At 40.2% G+C, this 18,552-nt stretch overlaps 1 protein-coding gene across 1 annotated transcript in view; it reads left to right on the top strand.

The window, feature by feature from the left end:
* Nucleotides 1–18,289, top strand: part of LOC148024740 (defective in cullin neddylation protein (DUF298)) — a 51,884-nt gene extending 33,595 nt beyond the window's left edge. The window contains exons 5-9 of the mRNA XM_087694396.1: nucleotides 16,626–16,709; nucleotides 16,799–16,859; nucleotides 17,044–17,144; nucleotides 17,612–17,677; nucleotides 17,790–18,289. Coding sequence (XP_087550522.1) covers nucleotides 16,626–16,709; nucleotides 16,799–16,859; nucleotides 17,044–17,144; nucleotides 17,612–17,677; nucleotides 17,790–17,879 — 402 coding nt within the window. The 3' untranslated portion in view covers nucleotides 17,880–18,289. The remainder of the gene's footprint in view (nucleotides 1–16,625; nucleotides 16,710–16,798; nucleotides 16,860–17,043; nucleotides 17,145–17,611; nucleotides 17,678–17,789) is intronic.
* Nucleotides 18,290–18,552: the final 263 nt, after the last annotated feature.

Genomic DNA, 18,552 nt, shown 5'->3' with positions numbered 1-18,552 from the left:
AAAACTCTCAATATCAGCTCAAGCATAGCCTTATTTGGTCCCATGGCAGGATTGTCATCCCACACACTTCCTAAGCATAGCCTTATTTGGTCCCATGGTAGGATTGTCATCCCACACACTTCCCCCTTTACATAGAAGATCATGGAAGAGATACATTCTTGCCCCACTGCTAGTTACTCGGGTGTTTTCAAAATATATGACAGGATTGCGAAGAGCTTTCATTGGAAATGCTTATGGAGGGATGTCAAGGACTTTGTGACCAAATGTGTTCCATGCCAACTGAACAAGGATAGTACACTTAGACTTGTTAGCCTCTTGCAACCCCTCCCTATTCCTGAAGGGAAATGCCTCACCAAAGCTGGCCACTTTATCCCCACTAAGACCCAATACATTGCCTCTTAGGTGGCTGCTCATTTTATGGAATATGTCTTCAAGTTGCATGGCTTACCACAAGTAATAGTACATGATCGGAATGCTAAGTTTATGAGTAACTTTTGGCAAACAATTTTCACATCCATGGGTACCAAGCTCGCCCCATCCATTGCATACCACCCTTAGACTGATGGCTAGACTAAAAGAGTGAACAAATGGCTTGAGACATATTTGAGGCACTTTTGCCATGATGTACAATCCAGTTGGAATACATGGCTGCACTTGGTTGAGTTTGCCTATAATAACTCCACCTACTCTTGCATTGGAGTTTTCCTGTTTGAGGCCTTATACGGGTATAAGGTTCCCCTCCCTACAGTTACTATTCAATGACAAGATAAGTCAAGATAAGCCCTCAAGGATCGTATGCAAGTCCTATTTCAGCAATGCAAAGTGAATCTTCTAAAGGCACAAATACACATGAAACTCTATGTTGATGAGAAAAGAAGGCATTTGGAATTCTAGGAAGGGGAATTGGTCCTCTTGAAAGTGCCGAAGTCTCACTACACTCTCTAAGAGGGCAGTAGTAAGAAGTTGGCTCACCACTTCTATGGCCCCTACCGGATCCCGAAGAGAGTTGGTGACTTGGCCTATTGATTAGAGCTTCCCTCTACCACCAAAATCCTCAATGTGTTTCATGTTAGCCAGTCGAAACCCTTCATGGGCACCTCAGTGGACTATGTGGAAGAACTCCCCTCCCATAGATGAAGAAGGCATCATTCAGTATATCCCTGAGGCAATCATTGGGCAACGAGATAAGCACTTAAGGTCTCGATCTATCAAGGAATACCTTATCAAATGGCAAGGCTTGCCCCTGGAAGAAGCCTCTTGGTGCCCAAACACCATTGTCAATAAATCTCCCCATCTCCAAGAGGTCCAATGGACTGAAGACTAGCTGGTTATGCCCCTGTTTAGCCACCCTCTGCTTGCAAAGTGCACACTGTTTTAGAACAGTTTTGTACTTTCCCAAATCTCAAGCATGTGCATCCTACTTAGATTGAAGGTACTCGTCATAAGCTCCGTTTCGACATGCGGCATATCCCATTTGGAGCAGCCTACCAAAAGTTATGACAATTTTACCTCAACAGACTGGTCATGGACAGCATGTTGCCCCTAGTCTTTACCCACCCATTTTCATTGTAATATGGCTTAGAGTAGTACTTTGCATCTCTCCCTAAACCTGACCCATCATTCCCCTCTAGTTCTCTTTGTTTTTGAGGGCAAAAACTTTTAGGGTGGGAATGGATTGTAACAAGCGGGATACATAGAAACTAGGGGTTAGATACCAAGTCACACTAACCGGGGTATAAGGTGTAAGAGCCCTAGATTAGGGCAACCGGTTATTATCAAGAACATACTCCACCTTCATCTTCAACTTCCATGGCTTCCTCCTTTTTTCTCTCTTTTCTGTCTTTCTCTCTCCTCTTCCAGTCCGCTTTTCTCTTCTTGTTCTCTTTCTCTCTCTTAAACTCTTCACCTCTCTCTTCTCAGCTTCATTCATTACACCAAGGAAGTCCAAGTAGTCATCCCAAAGAGGATAGGGCATCGGACAAAGGGTGCTCATTGGTTGTCCAATGGCCTACTAAGTCTTACAAAGGCGGATGAAACCACATTAAACTTTTTTTTTTGGTGGTGGAAAGTTAATTTTAAGGGTGGCAATTGATTAAGTAATAGTGGCCTTGAAGACGGGAGTAGGGATGGTACATCCAATAGATCACAAAACAGTACAAGCTTTCCCAACCACTCGAGAATGTCGATGATGAGGAAAGGGTGATGAAGTATCATGTGAAGAAGAATGGTGGTGTAATTTGCTGGTGGAAACAACTTACAATCTGTCTAGTGGTGCTTTGCGCAATGGGACACAAAGGATGCTACATGTTGAATAATGCTTATGCAACAAGTGTCATTTCGATAATGTCCCTTGTGGGGAAATTGTTCACTTGCCCAAGCGCCCTAGTATAAAGATGGTAAAATCATGCAATGCAAAGGGGAAGGTACAACAAGGGGACAGATCGATGTCAAAGACAAGTGTTGAAGCCTGTCTGACAGATGACTCTGAAGAAAACCATCAAAGCCAGAGAAAGACAGTCGGGATGAATGAGCACGAGTGATCCTTTCACCTCCCAGCCTTGCCTAGTTTATTGCTGGCCAGACCTATCGTGATCCAATTGCCAGCCATCAAACCTTGGTGAGTCCTACTATTCTTGGACTCTCTTTGGTTCTAGGCTCCCCTAAACCCCGTTCGGGCGCCCAAGAGCCCGGACGGTCATCCTCGTGCATGTTCCCCTTGATTTACCTTAATGTCACATTAAATGTCACTTTAATGTCACATTCAATGTTTGTGACCTTAATGTCACATTAAATATCACTTTAATGTCACATTAATGTCACATTTCCTTCCCCTTAAGAATTGGTTTCGTCCTCAAAAACGATACTTGGAAGGTCTAACTGTAAATTTGAAAACCTTTTCTTTAAAGTACTTACTCGCTCCCATGTTGAGCTTTCTTCTGAACAATCTTTCCACTTAACCAAACATTCTTGATAAATAGTATTCCTTGTTCGTCTATTACGAACATTTAATATTCTTTCTGGTTCATGTGGATTAGATTGGTCATTTAATAGCTCCTTAATATCATAATTTAAGATTAGATTATCCAAATCACCCAGTTTCTTCCTTAATTTACTTACATGAAAAATTGGATGTATTTTACTATCAGCAGGTAGTTGGAGCTTGTAAGCCAATTCTCCCACCTTTTTAAGTATTATGAAAGGACCACAATACCTTGGTGAAAGCTTTGGACATTGTCCCTTTTTTATAGTTTTAGTTTGTTTAGGCACCTTAAGATAGACCAATTCTTCTTCTTCAAAGGAGATGTCTCTTCGGTGAGGATCTGCATATGCTCTAGCTCGATTTTGAGCCTTTTTAATATTTTCTTGAGCAAATTTTAACATACTATTCATATCCTCTAAAAAGTCTTTGGCTGCCTGAACCTTTTCCTTATGCAAAAGGAGCTTTGGGTTGAAACCCATACATTAACATAAATGGACTATATCCAGTGGAAGAGTGCTTGGCACTATTATATGCAAACTCTGCTATTGGTAGATACTCTTCCCAATTAGTTTGCCTTTTACTTACATATGCCCTAAGCATATCTTCAAGGATTTGGTTAACCCTTTCAGTTTGCCCATCAATTTGCGGGTGATCCGCCGTACTCATGCTAAGTTTAGTATCTAATTTCCTAGATACGGCACGCCAAAATTGGCTATCAAATTTTCTATCCCGATCAAAAACTATATTTGCCGGAAGGCCATACAATCGAGATATGTTCTCTACGAACAATCTAGCCAATTCTGGTGTTTTAACATTAGTTGAAGTTGGAACGAACCTAGCCATTTTGGTTAACCTATCCACAATCAGCCACACAGAGTCGTGCCCCCTCTGTGTTCTGGGTAAAGCAATAATAAAATCCATGGAGATACTCTCCCATTTTCCCGAAGGAATCTCTAGTGGATGGAGAAGTTCTCCCATTTTCAATATTTCAGCTTTATTAATCTGGCATTTATTACATTTGACCACATAGTTAAGGACGTCCTTATTCATTCCAAGCCAATAGAGCTGCCTTTTAATAAGACTATAAGTCTTATTAACTCTTGAATATCCCGCGCTAGGGGTATCATGACACTCAAAGAGTATCTGGCGCCTTATTTCTGTATCTTTCGGGACACATACCCTACCCTTGTAGAGTAAATAACCATTATCAATGGTAAAATTCTTCCACTTGAATCCGGTTTGAGCAACCCCTAATGCTCCATTTCCTTGTTGAACATCCTCAGATATTTGGGGCATATTATCTCAAAAGAGGGAATTAACATGGATCCAGAAAAAGTAAGGGCAATTATTGAATGGCCATCTCTAAGGAACCTGGAAGAGCTGCAGATCTTTCTAGGTTTATCTGGATTTTATTGTAGATTCATTCGAGATTATGCCAAAATAGTTGTTCCAATGACTGATCAACTTAAAGGGAAAGGAAAAAGTTTTAATTGGGGAACAAACCAAAATGAAAGTTTTCAAAAACTTAAGGTAGCTATTGCTACAGCTCCAATATTATTAATAGTGGATCCCAATAAACCATTTGTGGTTGAAGTTGATGCTAGTGATAAGGCGATAGGCGCGGTCTTATTACAAGAAGGTCGACCAGTTGCTTTTGAAAGCAAGAAATTAGACCGTGCAAAACAGAATTATTCTGTTTATGAGAGGGACTTGTATGCAATAGTACATGCAATGAAGAAATGGAGGCACTATCTGTACGGTGCCAAACTTTTGATTTTATCGGATCATGAAAGCATTAAGTGGCTTAATGATCAACCGGATTTACACGGGTGTAAAGCCAGATGGGCCGAACTCCTCCAAGAGTTCGACTATGAGATAAGATATAGAAAAGTAAAGTATAATATAGTAGCTGATGCACTCAGCAGAATGCCCATCATTAATGAATTGAGTTTTACAAAATCGAGCTAGAGCATATGCAGATCCTCACCGAAGAGACATCTCCTTTGAAGAAGGAGAATTGGTCTATCTTAAGGTGCCTAAACAAACTAAAACTATAAAAAAGGGACAATGTCCAAAGCTTTCACCAAGGTATTGTGGTCCTTTGATAATACTTAAAAAGGTGGGAGAATTGGCTTACAAGCTCCAACTACCTGCTGGTAGTAAAATACATCCAGTTTTTCATGCAAGTAAATTAAGGAAGAAACTGGGTGATTTGGATAATCTAATCTTAAATGATGATATTGAGGAGCTATTAAATGACCAATCTAATCCACATGAACCAGAAAGAATATTCCTTGTTCGTCTGAGCTATTAAATGACAAATCTAATCCACATGAACCAGAAAGAATATTCCTTGTTCGTCAATCTAATCCACATGAACCAGAAAGAATATTCCTTGTTCGTCTCAGACGAACAAGGAATATTCTTTCTGGTTCATGTGGATTAGATTGGTCATTTAATAGCTCCTCAATATCATCATTTAAGATTAGATTATCCAAATCACCCAGTTTCTTACGAACAAGGAATATTCTTTCTGGTTCATGTGGATTAGATTCGTCATTTAATAGCTCCTCAATATCATCATTTAAGATTAGATTATCCAAATCACCCAGTTTCTTCCTTAATTTTATGACGAACAAGGAATATTCTTTCTGGATCATGTGGATTAGATTGGTCATTTAATAGCTCCTCAATATCATCATTTAAGATTAGATTATCCAAATCACCCAGTTTCTTCCTTAATTTACTTACATGAAAAAGACGAACAAGGAATATTCTTTCTGGTTCATGTGGATTAGATTGGTCATTTAATAGCTCCTCAATATCATCATTTAAGATTAGATTATCCAAATCACCCAGTTTCTTCCTTAATTTACTTACATGAAAAACTGGATGTATTTTACTACCAGCAGGTAGTTGGATCTTGTAAGCCAATTCTCCCAAAAGGAGCTCTGGGTTGAAACCCATACATTAACATAAATGGACTATATCCACTGGAAGAGTGCTTGGCAATTCTAGGCTCCCCTAAACCCCCTTCGGGCGCCCAAGAGCCCGGACAGTCATCCTCGTGCACGTTTCCCTTGATTTACCTTAATGTCACATTAAATGTCACTTTAATGTCACATTCAATGTTTGTGACCTTAATGTCACATTAAATATCACATTAATGTCACACTGTCAAATACCAAGAAGGGTAGAAATCCCCTCTCAACCTAGATGTTGATGTTGAAGAAGGAAGAGAAGCCTGAAGGTTTCAGCCTTTGTGTAGTGCCAAGAACCATATGGATGAAGATGATAAAGCATCCCCTACTAGAAGGGCAAGGATAGAAGTCACCGCCGTGATAGCATGAAGAGAGAGACTGCATGATGATCTGTTGCGAGAGGGGAAGTCTTCATGTTGGTAGAAGAGCAAAACTCCAAGTAGATGAAACCATGAAAGGAACAATATGCATATTCTTTTTCTAGCTCAGGAAAGACTAGTACAAGCTTGTATGCAAGCCCTACATTGAAATACAAAACCCTCTAAAAGAGAAAAATTTGCAAGCTCAGAGGTGAGTAGTGAGATGCTTCAAAAAACAAATGTGAAAATAAAGTAAAGCAAAGCTAAGTGCAATGCAATGAGTATGTAGGTATGCAACACAATGGATGTCCTAGGAATGGATGCATAAAGTGGAATAGTTGAGCCACTAGCAAAGCAATCGGCCAATCCTTTAGGAGTAGTGAAGGAGATAGGTTGTTGAAATTGTCCGTATGCCACATATCTAGTACCCGTTGGGATAGATGGATCATGGAATAGATGGTGCAACAATGGGAGGCGTAGCCCCATTGGTCTGGCCAGTTGGAGTGGAGGCAATTGCAATAATCAGCGTTGGTTTTCTAGGAGGAAGACCTTAAACTTGGTATGACACTTCTCGTCCATATAGCCAGTGTGTGCAAAACCTATTTTTCTTAGGAATTTGCTGCCAAAGGGGTCATGTTTCTTTGGTTACGTTGGAGAAAGTGATGTCACCATTGTTTTGGCTTGCCTTCACATCTTGCAAGTTTTTACTACTGTTGGTTTTTTCTCTCGAAGAAGAGGCAACCAATCCTCGCCCCTCTAAATGGATGTGTATGGAGGACTTCTTGTGGACTTGATTGTGCAATCTCGTGTAACCCAAGAACCGACACTCAAAACTCGTAGAAAGTTGGCAATCTAGTTAGTGAGATGGGTCCACATATATTTGAGTGCACAATTTGCAACCTGGCCTTAGCTCTGAAAGCAACATCATGAGGAAAAGAAAACTGATGCATTTTTCCCAAAATGCATTCCTTACAAATGTGCTTAGGAGGTCTCTTTAAGAGAGGTAAGCCTTCCAACATCTGAGTACATTGCATAAGCATTAGACTGCCATAATTCACATGCCCCATACGAGCATGCCATAACTTTGCTTGTGACATAGCGAGAGTATGAGTAAATGCCAAATAAATTGACTGATTAATAGAGTGAGCATCTTACTCATAAAGTCCATGACATAATGTGCCAGTGAGTTCCAAAGTCAAGTGTAGAGCCATCAATGGCTTTTAAAACAATCTCTCCAATGCCTCTAACAGGATAAGATGTATTGTTGGTACGTTGTACTGATTTGCCAATAGGAGTTGCAACAAGAGAAGTAAACAAATCCTTATGGGATGTAATGTGCTTAGAAGCACCACTATAAAAAAACTGAGTACTAGCATCCTCGGTAGAGCTGAATGCTCTATCTACCCAAGAAGAATCATAATTGCAAGTATAAAAACAATGGTCAAGGTCAATGACAAAAGTTGTGGACTCTGTGGCAGTAGAAGTAGAAGGTGCATGTGAAATTGACATCCTAGACTCCCTTTTCTCCTTGGCAATGTGTTTCTTGCATTTTGTGATATAATGACTTGGCTTTTTATAATAATGGCACTTGCCCTTCGTAGCTTGTGTACCCCCCCTACTTCTTCTTGTTTTATGAAGTTCCAAAACTTCTAGAACTCTGCGGAGCATTCTTGGGCTGATTGCCCTTACCTTTTGCTTTGCCACAAAAGCTTGTTCAGAAGCTATTACATGTGCACCACTATTATTCTTTGTTTGCTCTTCTTCTAGCTATAAGCTAACCAAGCGAAGAAAAGTAGGTGGTTGTGGAGAAACCTGTATTAAAAGATTCAATGCAATGTGGAAGGCCAAACAAGACTGTGGCAAAGAGTTCAAAGGGGTAGAAATCATCTAAGCATCAAAATAATACTCATTTATATTGATTAATTGCTCACGCAAGTCGTGAATTTTATTAAGGTGATCTTGCATAGCTTCACCTTCTTCCATCTTCACATTTTCAAGCTCTATCTTAAAAAAGAAATGTGTGCCTCATTCTTACCAGCAAAATGTGCTCAAGTGTAAGCCATGCTAGAACGAATATGCGGGATTATCGATTGTTGAACTGCCAATGAAATAAGTGACAATGCTTGGGCATCCCTAGTGGCCCAAGCCCTTTGAGCAAATGTTATTTGGGGTGGTGGCTGTGTGGCAACTTCTTGCCTTGTTCACGTCCTATCGCTTGTTGTTGATAGGTTGCTATTGCACCCTCTTGCCTTTGTCCATGACCTCCTCCTTGTGGAGGGATTGCGGGAGCCAAATCACTAGGACGTACTTCTTCCCACTGACATAATTCCAAAGACGTTTTGCAACAAGCACATTTTTCATCATAAAGGACCACAAAGAATAGTTGTTGCCATCCAATCTATCCTCGTTCGAAACATAAGTGAAGACATCATTTTGTCCATGAGCTGCCATGATAAATGTCACTTAATCAAATGCAAAAAGAGCAATTATAAAAGCTGTCTGACCTGGAAATCTTCAAATTCCCAGAAATTACAGCAAATGCCAAGCTGTAATTGACCAAATTTAGTCAAAAGGATTACCAAATCATGTCACATTTGACCAATACTGCCTGAATGTGCTGAAATTTTCCAGGTTTCAGCAATCAACATGCTGTGCAAGGCAATAAGAGTGCTCAGCAGCACTGAAAACTTAAAGCCCCAAAATTTGATTGTCCAATGTGTGTAGTTTTAGTCAATTTCAGACTAAAAACACTTAACATGTACCAATGTTTGCCAAAAATACAAAAACTCCAAAATTTTTGACCCAAATATCTGCAAATTTCTTCAATTTGTGCACTGAAGCACTTGTGAAGCAAAAATTGACATATTCCTGCAAAAGCCCTCTGCTTTGGCTCTGAAATTCTGATTAAAGTAGTAAAATATACCTGTAGCAGCTGTGCAGATCTGAAAATATGCTGATGTGGCAAGTCGAGAGCAAGCAAAACCAGTTCTGAGCTGCTGGCTGCTGATGCGACTGGCTGGAACTGATCTGAAGCAGTTCTGGACTGTGCAGGTGCTGACGTGGCAGTTCTGAACATGCCTGCCAAATTAGGGTTTTTTGGACTCTGCTTGTAAAATTAGAGTTTTTGGGACTGTGCCTGTGAATTAGGGTTTTGACTATTCTAAACAGCCATGAAGGGTTGCAGAGGTTGAGAAGAACAGAGAAGGTGCGTATGATTGAAGCACAACAATGGAGCAAAAAGAAGTGAACACGACTGATAGAGAGAGGGAGTGGTCATAGCACGATTGTTTGCATAATAGAATGTGAAGTGTAAAGTAAGAAGTACAACCCTTAGACTTTAGGGTTGAGAAAGTGACTTAAAAGTGTGTTCACACATAGATGTGTGCATTGTGCCGTAAGTGACCAACATGTGTAATGTAAATACATAGATGAAAATAAAAGCGACTAGGGGAAAAAGCCTCTTTTAGGGAGAGTGAAAAGTGCCCTAGTGTCCTACATGTTGATCATTGACACTCATGTGTGAGCATAGATGTGAGGAAAACCCAACATAACTCTAGTTGATCGGTTAGGGATAGGTCTAACTTACTTAAGACCTATTGTAGTGGTTAGGGGTAGGTCTAACTTACTTAAGACCAATTATACTTTCATTCTATCTTTCTAGCACTTGTAGTCGGGAATTTGTAAAGGATATAATATTCCCACTCGTTTTGTCGCTTAGTTTTGTTAAGTCGACATTGCAAGCACTTGCACACACAAGACTCAACCACCATATGCAGCCAATAAAGTAGTGAGCAACTAAGGCTAAAGTCGTGTCTTGTGCTTGGTGTATCGTGATACTTGTATAAAATTTTGTTGCGGATATCTCAATTGTCAGGCACATACACTTTGCCTTGTTTAGAAAGGTAATCCATTGCGAATGGAATACTTTTATGCTATCTTTCTCTCATTAGCTAGCTTCTAGGCATCCAGACCACCAAAGCTTCTTGGGATACAAGGTCCATGTTGGACTCATTGCCAATTCCTGCTAAAGTGAGGATCATTTTGGCAATGCCATTTGAGAGAGAGATTTTTATCAGAATAGAAGCATTCAATGCATTTCTTAGGCTTGGATTTGTTGTGTGGCTGCCCATAGTCATTGTTCTTGCCTTTATATTGTTTTCTTTCTCTTTCTTCTTGAGTTGCTATTGCTCGACTAGTTTTGCCTGGTCCATGAATTTCTTGCGTATCTCTTTAGTCAATAAACTACTCACATCATTAAACTTCAGCTCACCATTTGGAGCTAAATTATTAATGGTTGTCCTAAAGGTGTCCCATGATGTAGGCAAGGAGCATAACAAAAAGATTGCCTTAACCTCATCTTTGAACTTTAACTTTTGGGTTTCTATTTGACTGAATATGATGTTGAATTCATTCAGATGGGAGGTGATAATAATACTCTTTTTCATGTGCAACTCAAATAACTTTTTCATGAGATACATCGTATTAGAGGCAGGTTTTTTCTCATGACACATAGATTCTTCTATATGTGTAGTGGTCTCATTCACAATTATAAAATACACAGATTTTGCCAAGTGCAACCTAATAGTGGATTTGGCCAATGCATCAAGCTCCAACCAATCCTCTTCAAATATGTGTATTGGTTTTGCATCTATGCTTGTTTTAGGCCTTAACTGCTTCTTTTGAATAAGGATATCTTAGAATTGCACCTTCTACAAACTGAATTTAGTACCATCAAACTTTCTAATGTTATATAGTTCATTGTCTATTGCAAATGATGAAGCCATTTGTGTAAAACAACTAACTGTCAAGTAAAAGTAATTAGAAAATTAGTAAACCACACTAAGAAATTAGTAGAATTTTTGTAGTACCTACTTAGTATTATGAGAACTAAGAGAAGATAGAAAATGGATTACTCCTTAACAATAATGCATTTATCATTGTCCAAACGTTGTGAATATCATTGTATATAGTTAAAACATTGTATTATTGTATCAATACTTCCTCATAGATATAGTAGCATAACATCATTCAATTGTTTAGAAGTACATCAGTAGGCTAGTCTCCCTCAAGGTTGCCCGCGTCCGACGAACGGATCAACTCGTCTGACTTGTCTTGTCCTATCCGCCACGTTCGGTCTAGACCCGCCGTCCGGTCCTCGTTGAGTCACTCGATTGGGTCCTGTTCGACTCCTGACAGTCGACCGTTACATGGGTCCCGTACTCCTTGTCCGTCGACTTTTACGCAGGTCCCATACGCTTGGGCCCTATGGCCAACAAACAGTCAACTTTTTTGACCATTTTCAAGCCTCGTCATTCTTTTTTTCTTTTCTTTATTTTCTTTCTTACCTTTCTTTTATTCTTTTCTTTCTTTTCTTTCTTGAATCTTCTCTATTATTCTTTTCTTTGGCTCTATTCTTTTCTTTCTTTTCTTTCTCTCTATCTTTTCTGTCTCTCACACAACTCAAGAGAAAAGATTAAAGATTAAAGTTTTAAACTAAGAAGTTTAAAAACTTTTTCCTTCCCTCTTCCTCTCTCATGATTCAAATTTCATCCATCTCTCTCTCTCTCTCTCTCTCTCTCATACACAATGGATTATGGCACAATGCAACCATCCTCTCCCATGGATAATGGGCCACCATTCAAATTTTAGAATTTGAAATCTCTCTCTCTCTCTCCCTCTCTTCCAAGCCGAAACCCCAAAGTACTCTCTCTTTCTATAAAAATCTCCCCTCACCCACCATCTCATTCATCCTTTCAAGTTTTCCACCCCTCCTCCTCCTTTCAAGCTCTCCATCCTTCCTACTCTCTCAAGCTCTCTCCTTGAGTCCTCCATTAATCTCTCAATCCTTTCAATCTCCTCCTCCATCAAGCTCTAGCCTCTCTCCACTCCTTCAAGCTCTCTACCCTTCCTACTCCTTTCTTCAATCATTCCACCCTTCATTCGTGTCCCTTTAGGCTCTCTCTATACATCATCAATGGCACCCCCTCTCCATGAGACAAATCCAACACTTGCAAGTGGCAACGCAAGTATTGCCCAAAGCTCCAAATCTCATCCATCACTCGCTTACTTATCCACCTTTTGCAAATTAGAAGGGGAGGCCACACCATGCTCCGGTATTCTCAATGATGTCTATGAAGATTGTCGTCAGAAATACTTACCACTGAAGTCACGCAAAGGTCTTTCAAGGGTAAGTGAGGAGGTGATCTCTCTCGATCATGAGGTCTTGGATGCGGAAGATGATCCCTTTCCAACTGTCTCGGTTTCCTTCAACGGAGGGGCCTCTTCTATCCCATCTAGAAAAAGCCATTTGAGTGGTGCACTTATGCCCAAGAGACAAGCCACTCTTGCCCAAGCAACGGGGCAAGTTTTCGGTTCTCTCTCATTTCTCAAGGAGAGGCAAAGGCAAGCGGAAATAGAGATTGCACGTACCATAATTGAGTACAATCTCTCTTTCCATATTCTCAAAGTGGATCGATGGAAGCGGATGGTGAAAGCCATTGCCGCCATTGGTCCATGTGAGGGATGGTATAGTGTCATGTACAATGACATGTGTACCAAGAAACTCGATGAGGAGAGAGAGATAAGTGATAAGTTTCTCGAGCCCGTGTGTACCGGTTGGGCGAAGTATGGATGCTTTGTTTTATCCGATGGATGGAGTGATTGCAAAAAAGGGGGGATCATCAACATCCTTGTCTCTTGCCCACTTGGTACATACTTCTTGTGAGCGGTGGATGCAGGCATAAGGGGAAGGAGAACTACGGGCTTGTTTATGTATCGGCACATATGGCAAGCCATCATTGAGGCAATGCTTCTAAATCCATTATTTTGTAATCTCTTGTTTGTTTAAATCTTTCAAATTTATTCTAAGTTCATCGTGTATAATCTTGTAGATTGGGCCGTAAAATGTGGTGCAAGTTGTGACGGATAACGCCTTGAATTGTGGATCTATGGGTTGGAAACTCGAGGCCGAGTTTTCGTCCATAGTGTGGACACCATGCGCTACACATTGTCTAGATCTTTTTATGGAAGATATATGCAAGTTGGAGTAGGTGGCGAGGATTGTTGACCATGGTGTCTTCCTCCAGGAGCTCATTAATTATAGCAATCAAAGGGGCATCGCTTTCATATCTGCCATTTGTTGGAAGCGGGAATTGTTGGTAAAGCCGTCTTTTTTAATGGGAGTCATTTGGCTATCAATTGCCTCACCTCCGAAGAGTGGCTTTACGCATTCTTGCATATGTTTGAAATCTCTTTTATTTTTTCATTTAATTCTAGTTACAACTTACAACTTGCAAGCTTAAAGTTTAAACTTACTTTTTCTTCACATGGTTTAGGATTATTCGTCGAGTGCATGTGAGATGATTTGGTCCCCTGACTATTCTCTCGTACATACCAAAATTCGTAATAAGCTTAGCACACGACAATTGGAGCGACTAATTTATTGTGGTTGCAATTTACGCATGTTACACAATCTGCATGAGATGTCTATGGCAAGATAGGTATCATATATCTAATTTTTATACTTTTTAGCTCATAACTTTTTTCATAGATTATGAAATATATTTAAAGAAGTTTCATTTATTTGATCTAAGTTTTTCATTCTCTAAATGTATAGATAAATGTGGATTCACTCTAGCTCTCTGTTAGTAGACTTAAAAGTGTGACTTGTGAGAGAGACTTGGAGGAGCAGCAAATCTTTAGGGAGCTTTACTTGGAGCTTGAGGAGATAGACCGGCAGGTCTCTTGCACTCATGCACGGTGTGCCCGTGTTGTTATTCGCCCTCGCGTCAGTAGCGATGGAGCTTCCATTTCAACATCCATATCGGCTACCCGTGATGCTTGTGGGGCCCTTAGATGTTACACGAGGCGTGGAAGTGGCTCGAGAAGTACTCCTAGTTCGGCCCAAGAGGACGTGTCTATCACTGCCTCTCACCTAGAGCTTAGAGAGCCCGAGTATGATGACGAGAGCAATGCCATTAGTGAGGGTGATTTTATTGAGGGTGATGGCTCCTCAAGCGGCGACGAGGATGCTTGCACCTTCGATGCCAAGAGTGATGTGAGCACCTAGAGTAATCATGTATCTTGATTTGAATTGAGCCATGGATGATGGCTTTTATCTCGATCCATTTTTGTATACTTTTTGTATGAGATTGCACGTGGCTCATAATAAAGTTGTTAGTTCATTATTCATGCTACACTCTCGAGTCTTGTTTCAACTCTCTTTTGCACTTTTGACTTAAATCTCTAAGTTTATGTTTTAACTTTAAAGTCCAAACATTAAGCATAGACTTAAAATTATATGTATTTTTTCTTTCATCGGATGTAAAATTGGATGTAGATCCAAGATTTATTAGTCCGATTAGTATTGTACTAGCATCGGACTGTACTAGTCGGACACCATTGGACGTGACAACCTTGATCTTCCTGAAACAATAGCAATACATAGATAAATGATATTCTTGTCGATTCATGAGCAAATATGTATGGATAGTGTGACAATATTACATGTAGCTCAAGTATTGCTACAACATGTACATCAAAGTCTACTCTCTAGTAACACTTGTTTCATATAATAGTGGCCAACAACAAACTCCAAAATGGTGAAATTTGTAATCTGCAACCTATGTTAAACAACTTGTAACTTGAAATTGCTTGTCTCTAATAGTCTATCATTGGTTACCTATGCTTGGTTATCTATGTATAGTGTCTCTATAGTGAATACTATAAGCCTTAACTTGTTTTGCAAGATCTGAATAACTTATGTAGAATTGCGGAAAAAGATGAAACAACCTATGTAGCACTTACAGGTCAAAAATGGAGCTCAAAACAAGATTGAAAAACAAAGCAGACCAAGTTTTAACAAGCCTTTCTTCAGAATTTGTTGACCTCATCATGCGTGTCGAATCTCATCCAAATTGGGGAGATTGAAGATTTTTGTTTGCGGTGTTGGCTAGAGACTCTCCCACCCACTTTGATACCAATTGATGGAGTTGCAAGGAGAATGGAGATTGCACAGAGGTGGAGAGAGAGAAATAGAGAGGATGTCATGTTTGTGGTGCCTCCAATAGCTCTCTTGTGAGCAACACCTTATTGCCTAGATACTTAAAGAATAAAGAATGAGTGTGTATGTGTATAGTTAGGGTTAGTGAGTAAGATGGGCGGCCGACCACATTGACCTTTATCCCAACACTTCTGTGGCTCTTGGTACTTGTTCTTCTTCTTTGGTAGGTTATGGCACTTTTGCTAGCTCCTTGCTATCGTCTCCTAGTTGGATTAGAGGCTTGGCTCATCCATTCTCAATTATAGTTTTTTGGAGTGATCCATTTGAGGCCTCGCCGCTTCCATTGGCCTATGGTGGCCTCCTGTTGCATCGGGCTTTCATCTCGAGAGGGGGTCTTACTCCTTGGTTGGGATTCTTCATTGATGGAGTTTATTGATAGGGGCACTCTTCCTACCACCCTTTGATACATTCCATCACTTTTGGCCTTCCACCACACCCAAGATCTAAGAGGAGGTGTTAGCAGTTGTGTTACATGTACATTCATCTCTTGCCTATGAGCCGGAGTTTGAGCTAGATGAGGACTTTTGGAGCTTTGACATTGAGATTGTCTGTTAGTTTACGTGTCTTGAGACATTTTTGGTGGAGGTGACACAGTCCATTTCTGTTTTGGCACGGTGGCCATGTTAGTTTTAGACTAGGTTGGCCATATTTTGGGCCTTTTGTGCAGGTTGGCTAGTTTTTTGGTCTTTTGGCTATAAACAGCCAGCCCCCAGCCAGCTTGTGTCATCATCATCTTCTTACCGTGCCTCTATCTGGTGCCCACACACTGATGCATCTGTCATCATCACTTTCTCTCTATGCCTCCATCTGGTGCCAGACCTTGATGCCTAAAGCTGCGTGTTGGAGCTGATAGAGATCAGCAATTGTATCATTCAGTCTCAGTGAGATTGTTCCTTCATTATTTGCATTCCTTCTCTCTCTCCCTCCTCTCTCTTCCCATTTGCTTTCCTTGCCGCTGTGCACTCTCACAGAAATTGAGAGTCTATAAAAACAATGATTGACTTCTGCTAGTCGCATGGTTCTATTGGTTGCAGCTCAGTCATTTTGAAACTTGATGAGTCAGCCCAGTGTGCTGTTAGACAAGCTCTCTTTGCTTCTTCTTTTCTCCTAAGGACATAAATGCGTTCGAGGAGTTACGATGACATTGGCAAAAGAATAAATGATCTTATTACCACACCGAGATCTCATTCTGTAGATCATGCCATTATGGAATGCTTAAGTTGATAGTCTGTATGCTATTGCAGGAAGAGTGGCGAAGAGGTTTGAAGGCAATGCGAGTGGATACCATAGATAAGCTGAAGAAAGCACTTCCTGTTCTACAGCAAGAGGCTAGTGATTACCTGGTGTTTAATGTATAATGCATGCTTTACACAAGCCACTTGGTTTTTGGTTTGATATCTTATGCATGCTTTTGCAGGTGTCTAATCCTGATGTGTTCAGGGATTTCTATACATTTGCATTTCAGTACTGCCTGACAGGTACGTGATATTCATGCCATATGAACCTTTGTTCCAGGGCACACACTTATGACTTCTTATATGAGACTGATGGAGTTGCTTAGCAACTGTCAATATTTACACCATGCTCAGGCATCTTGGTGTTGTCTTGGTGGTGTTCAAGAATCTGTGAATGCTTGCTATATGATAATGCTTTCACTTTCAGAACCTCGCCAAAAAACTCTGGATCTGGAGACAGCTTGTCAGATGTTGGAACTGATTCTAGGGGATCAGCCACATGTTTCATCATTCATCCAGTTCTTACAGGTATTATTTTATGGCTAAAGATTCAATGGGGGTTGTAAGTACAATGTAGTTATCAGTAATTATGCAAGAAAAGCCTGTTTTCACTGTAGTCACAATCAGTTCTCTCGAAAGTTTTGGATGCTTTGGAATTATAATCATTCTCTTTTGCACAAGGTCAAGCCTGTGGTTTAGCACAAGTGCATGTAAATAGGCTCATATTTTTGTGTGTAGGACTGCTAGTTTTGGGTTCTGAGTGTTTGTACATCTCTTATTGATACTCTGCAATTGTTCAGTTTCAGATGTTTTTGGAACTGTGATTACTCGTTGGAAGTATGAGTGAATGTAGAGAAATTCAAATATGTAGTCTAATGGTTAAAGTTGGCAGTGCTACAGCAACATTAGATGCACTTTCATGGGCCTGGTTTTCATTTTGTGTTTTACCACCTCATTTTCCTTCGTCCTTGTTCGGTTGTAACCTTATTGTGCAGTTGCAAAAAGAATATAAAGTGGTGAATCTTGATCAATGGATAGGCTTCCTAAGGTTTTGTGAAGAGGTAATGTTCTACTTCCAGCTCTGGTTTTTGGGGAAGAGGAATATATGAATTACTTGCCTGTCATTATAGTTGGTGCTGAATAAAATTGGTGATCTTTTCTTGGTGCTTTCAGATTGATATTGATTTAAACAACTATGATGAAAGTCAAGCGTGGCCATTGCTACTGGATAATTATGTTGAATGGGCCAAGAACAGGCAGTAGCATATTTGTCTAGAGCCTTCCTTTCAAGTCATTGTTTTGGGAAGCATCCATGCATACAAGGAAATATGCCATTGCTGCACTTTCCAGTGCTTAGTCTGCCTAGTCTGCCCAAAGGGCAGATGTAGCTGACCATGTTGTGGCTGAAAAAGCAGAGATAGGCTCCATTTTGATGTTTGTGAATACATTTGTATTTCATGGTATAGCAATTCATGTTACAGTTCCTCTGGAATCCCACGAGAGAGGGTATGAGTACTTTATGATAAGACACCATAATTGCATTGGATTTATTCCCTGAACTTCTATGTTTCTATGTTGCAGACACCCTTTAAACCACAGCTTATACAGTTTTAACTTTCCTCTCTGAAAATGCTTTTCTGCTCCACAAACTGGCTTGTGCTAACTTAATGAAATATGTCATGCTTTGGATACTGAGGCGTTCAGTCTGATTATTGTGCCTGTGTAACTTTTTGAATTCAGAGAAGTGAACTGGATGTTTGTAATGCTTGCAGTCAACAAGTAAGCTAACTATTGAACTGGCTTGTGCTAACTTAATGAAATATGTCATGCTTTGGATACTGAGGGGTTCAGTCTGATTATTGTTCCTGTGTAACTTTTTGAATTCAGAGAAGTGAACTGGATGTTTGTAATGCTTGCAGTCAACAAGTAAGCTAAC

The sequence above is a fragment of the Lygodium microphyllum genome, chromosome 15 (genome assembly GCF_053477565.2).
Source record: "Lygodium microphyllum isolate KBCC chromosome 15, Lygodium_microphyllum_v1.1.10, whole genome shotgun sequence".
Taxonomy (NCBI): domain Eukaryota; kingdom Viridiplantae; phylum Streptophyta; class Polypodiopsida; order Schizaeales; family Lygodiaceae; genus Lygodium; species Lygodium microphyllum.
This window is presented reverse-complemented; position numbering and strand designations above follow the sequence as displayed.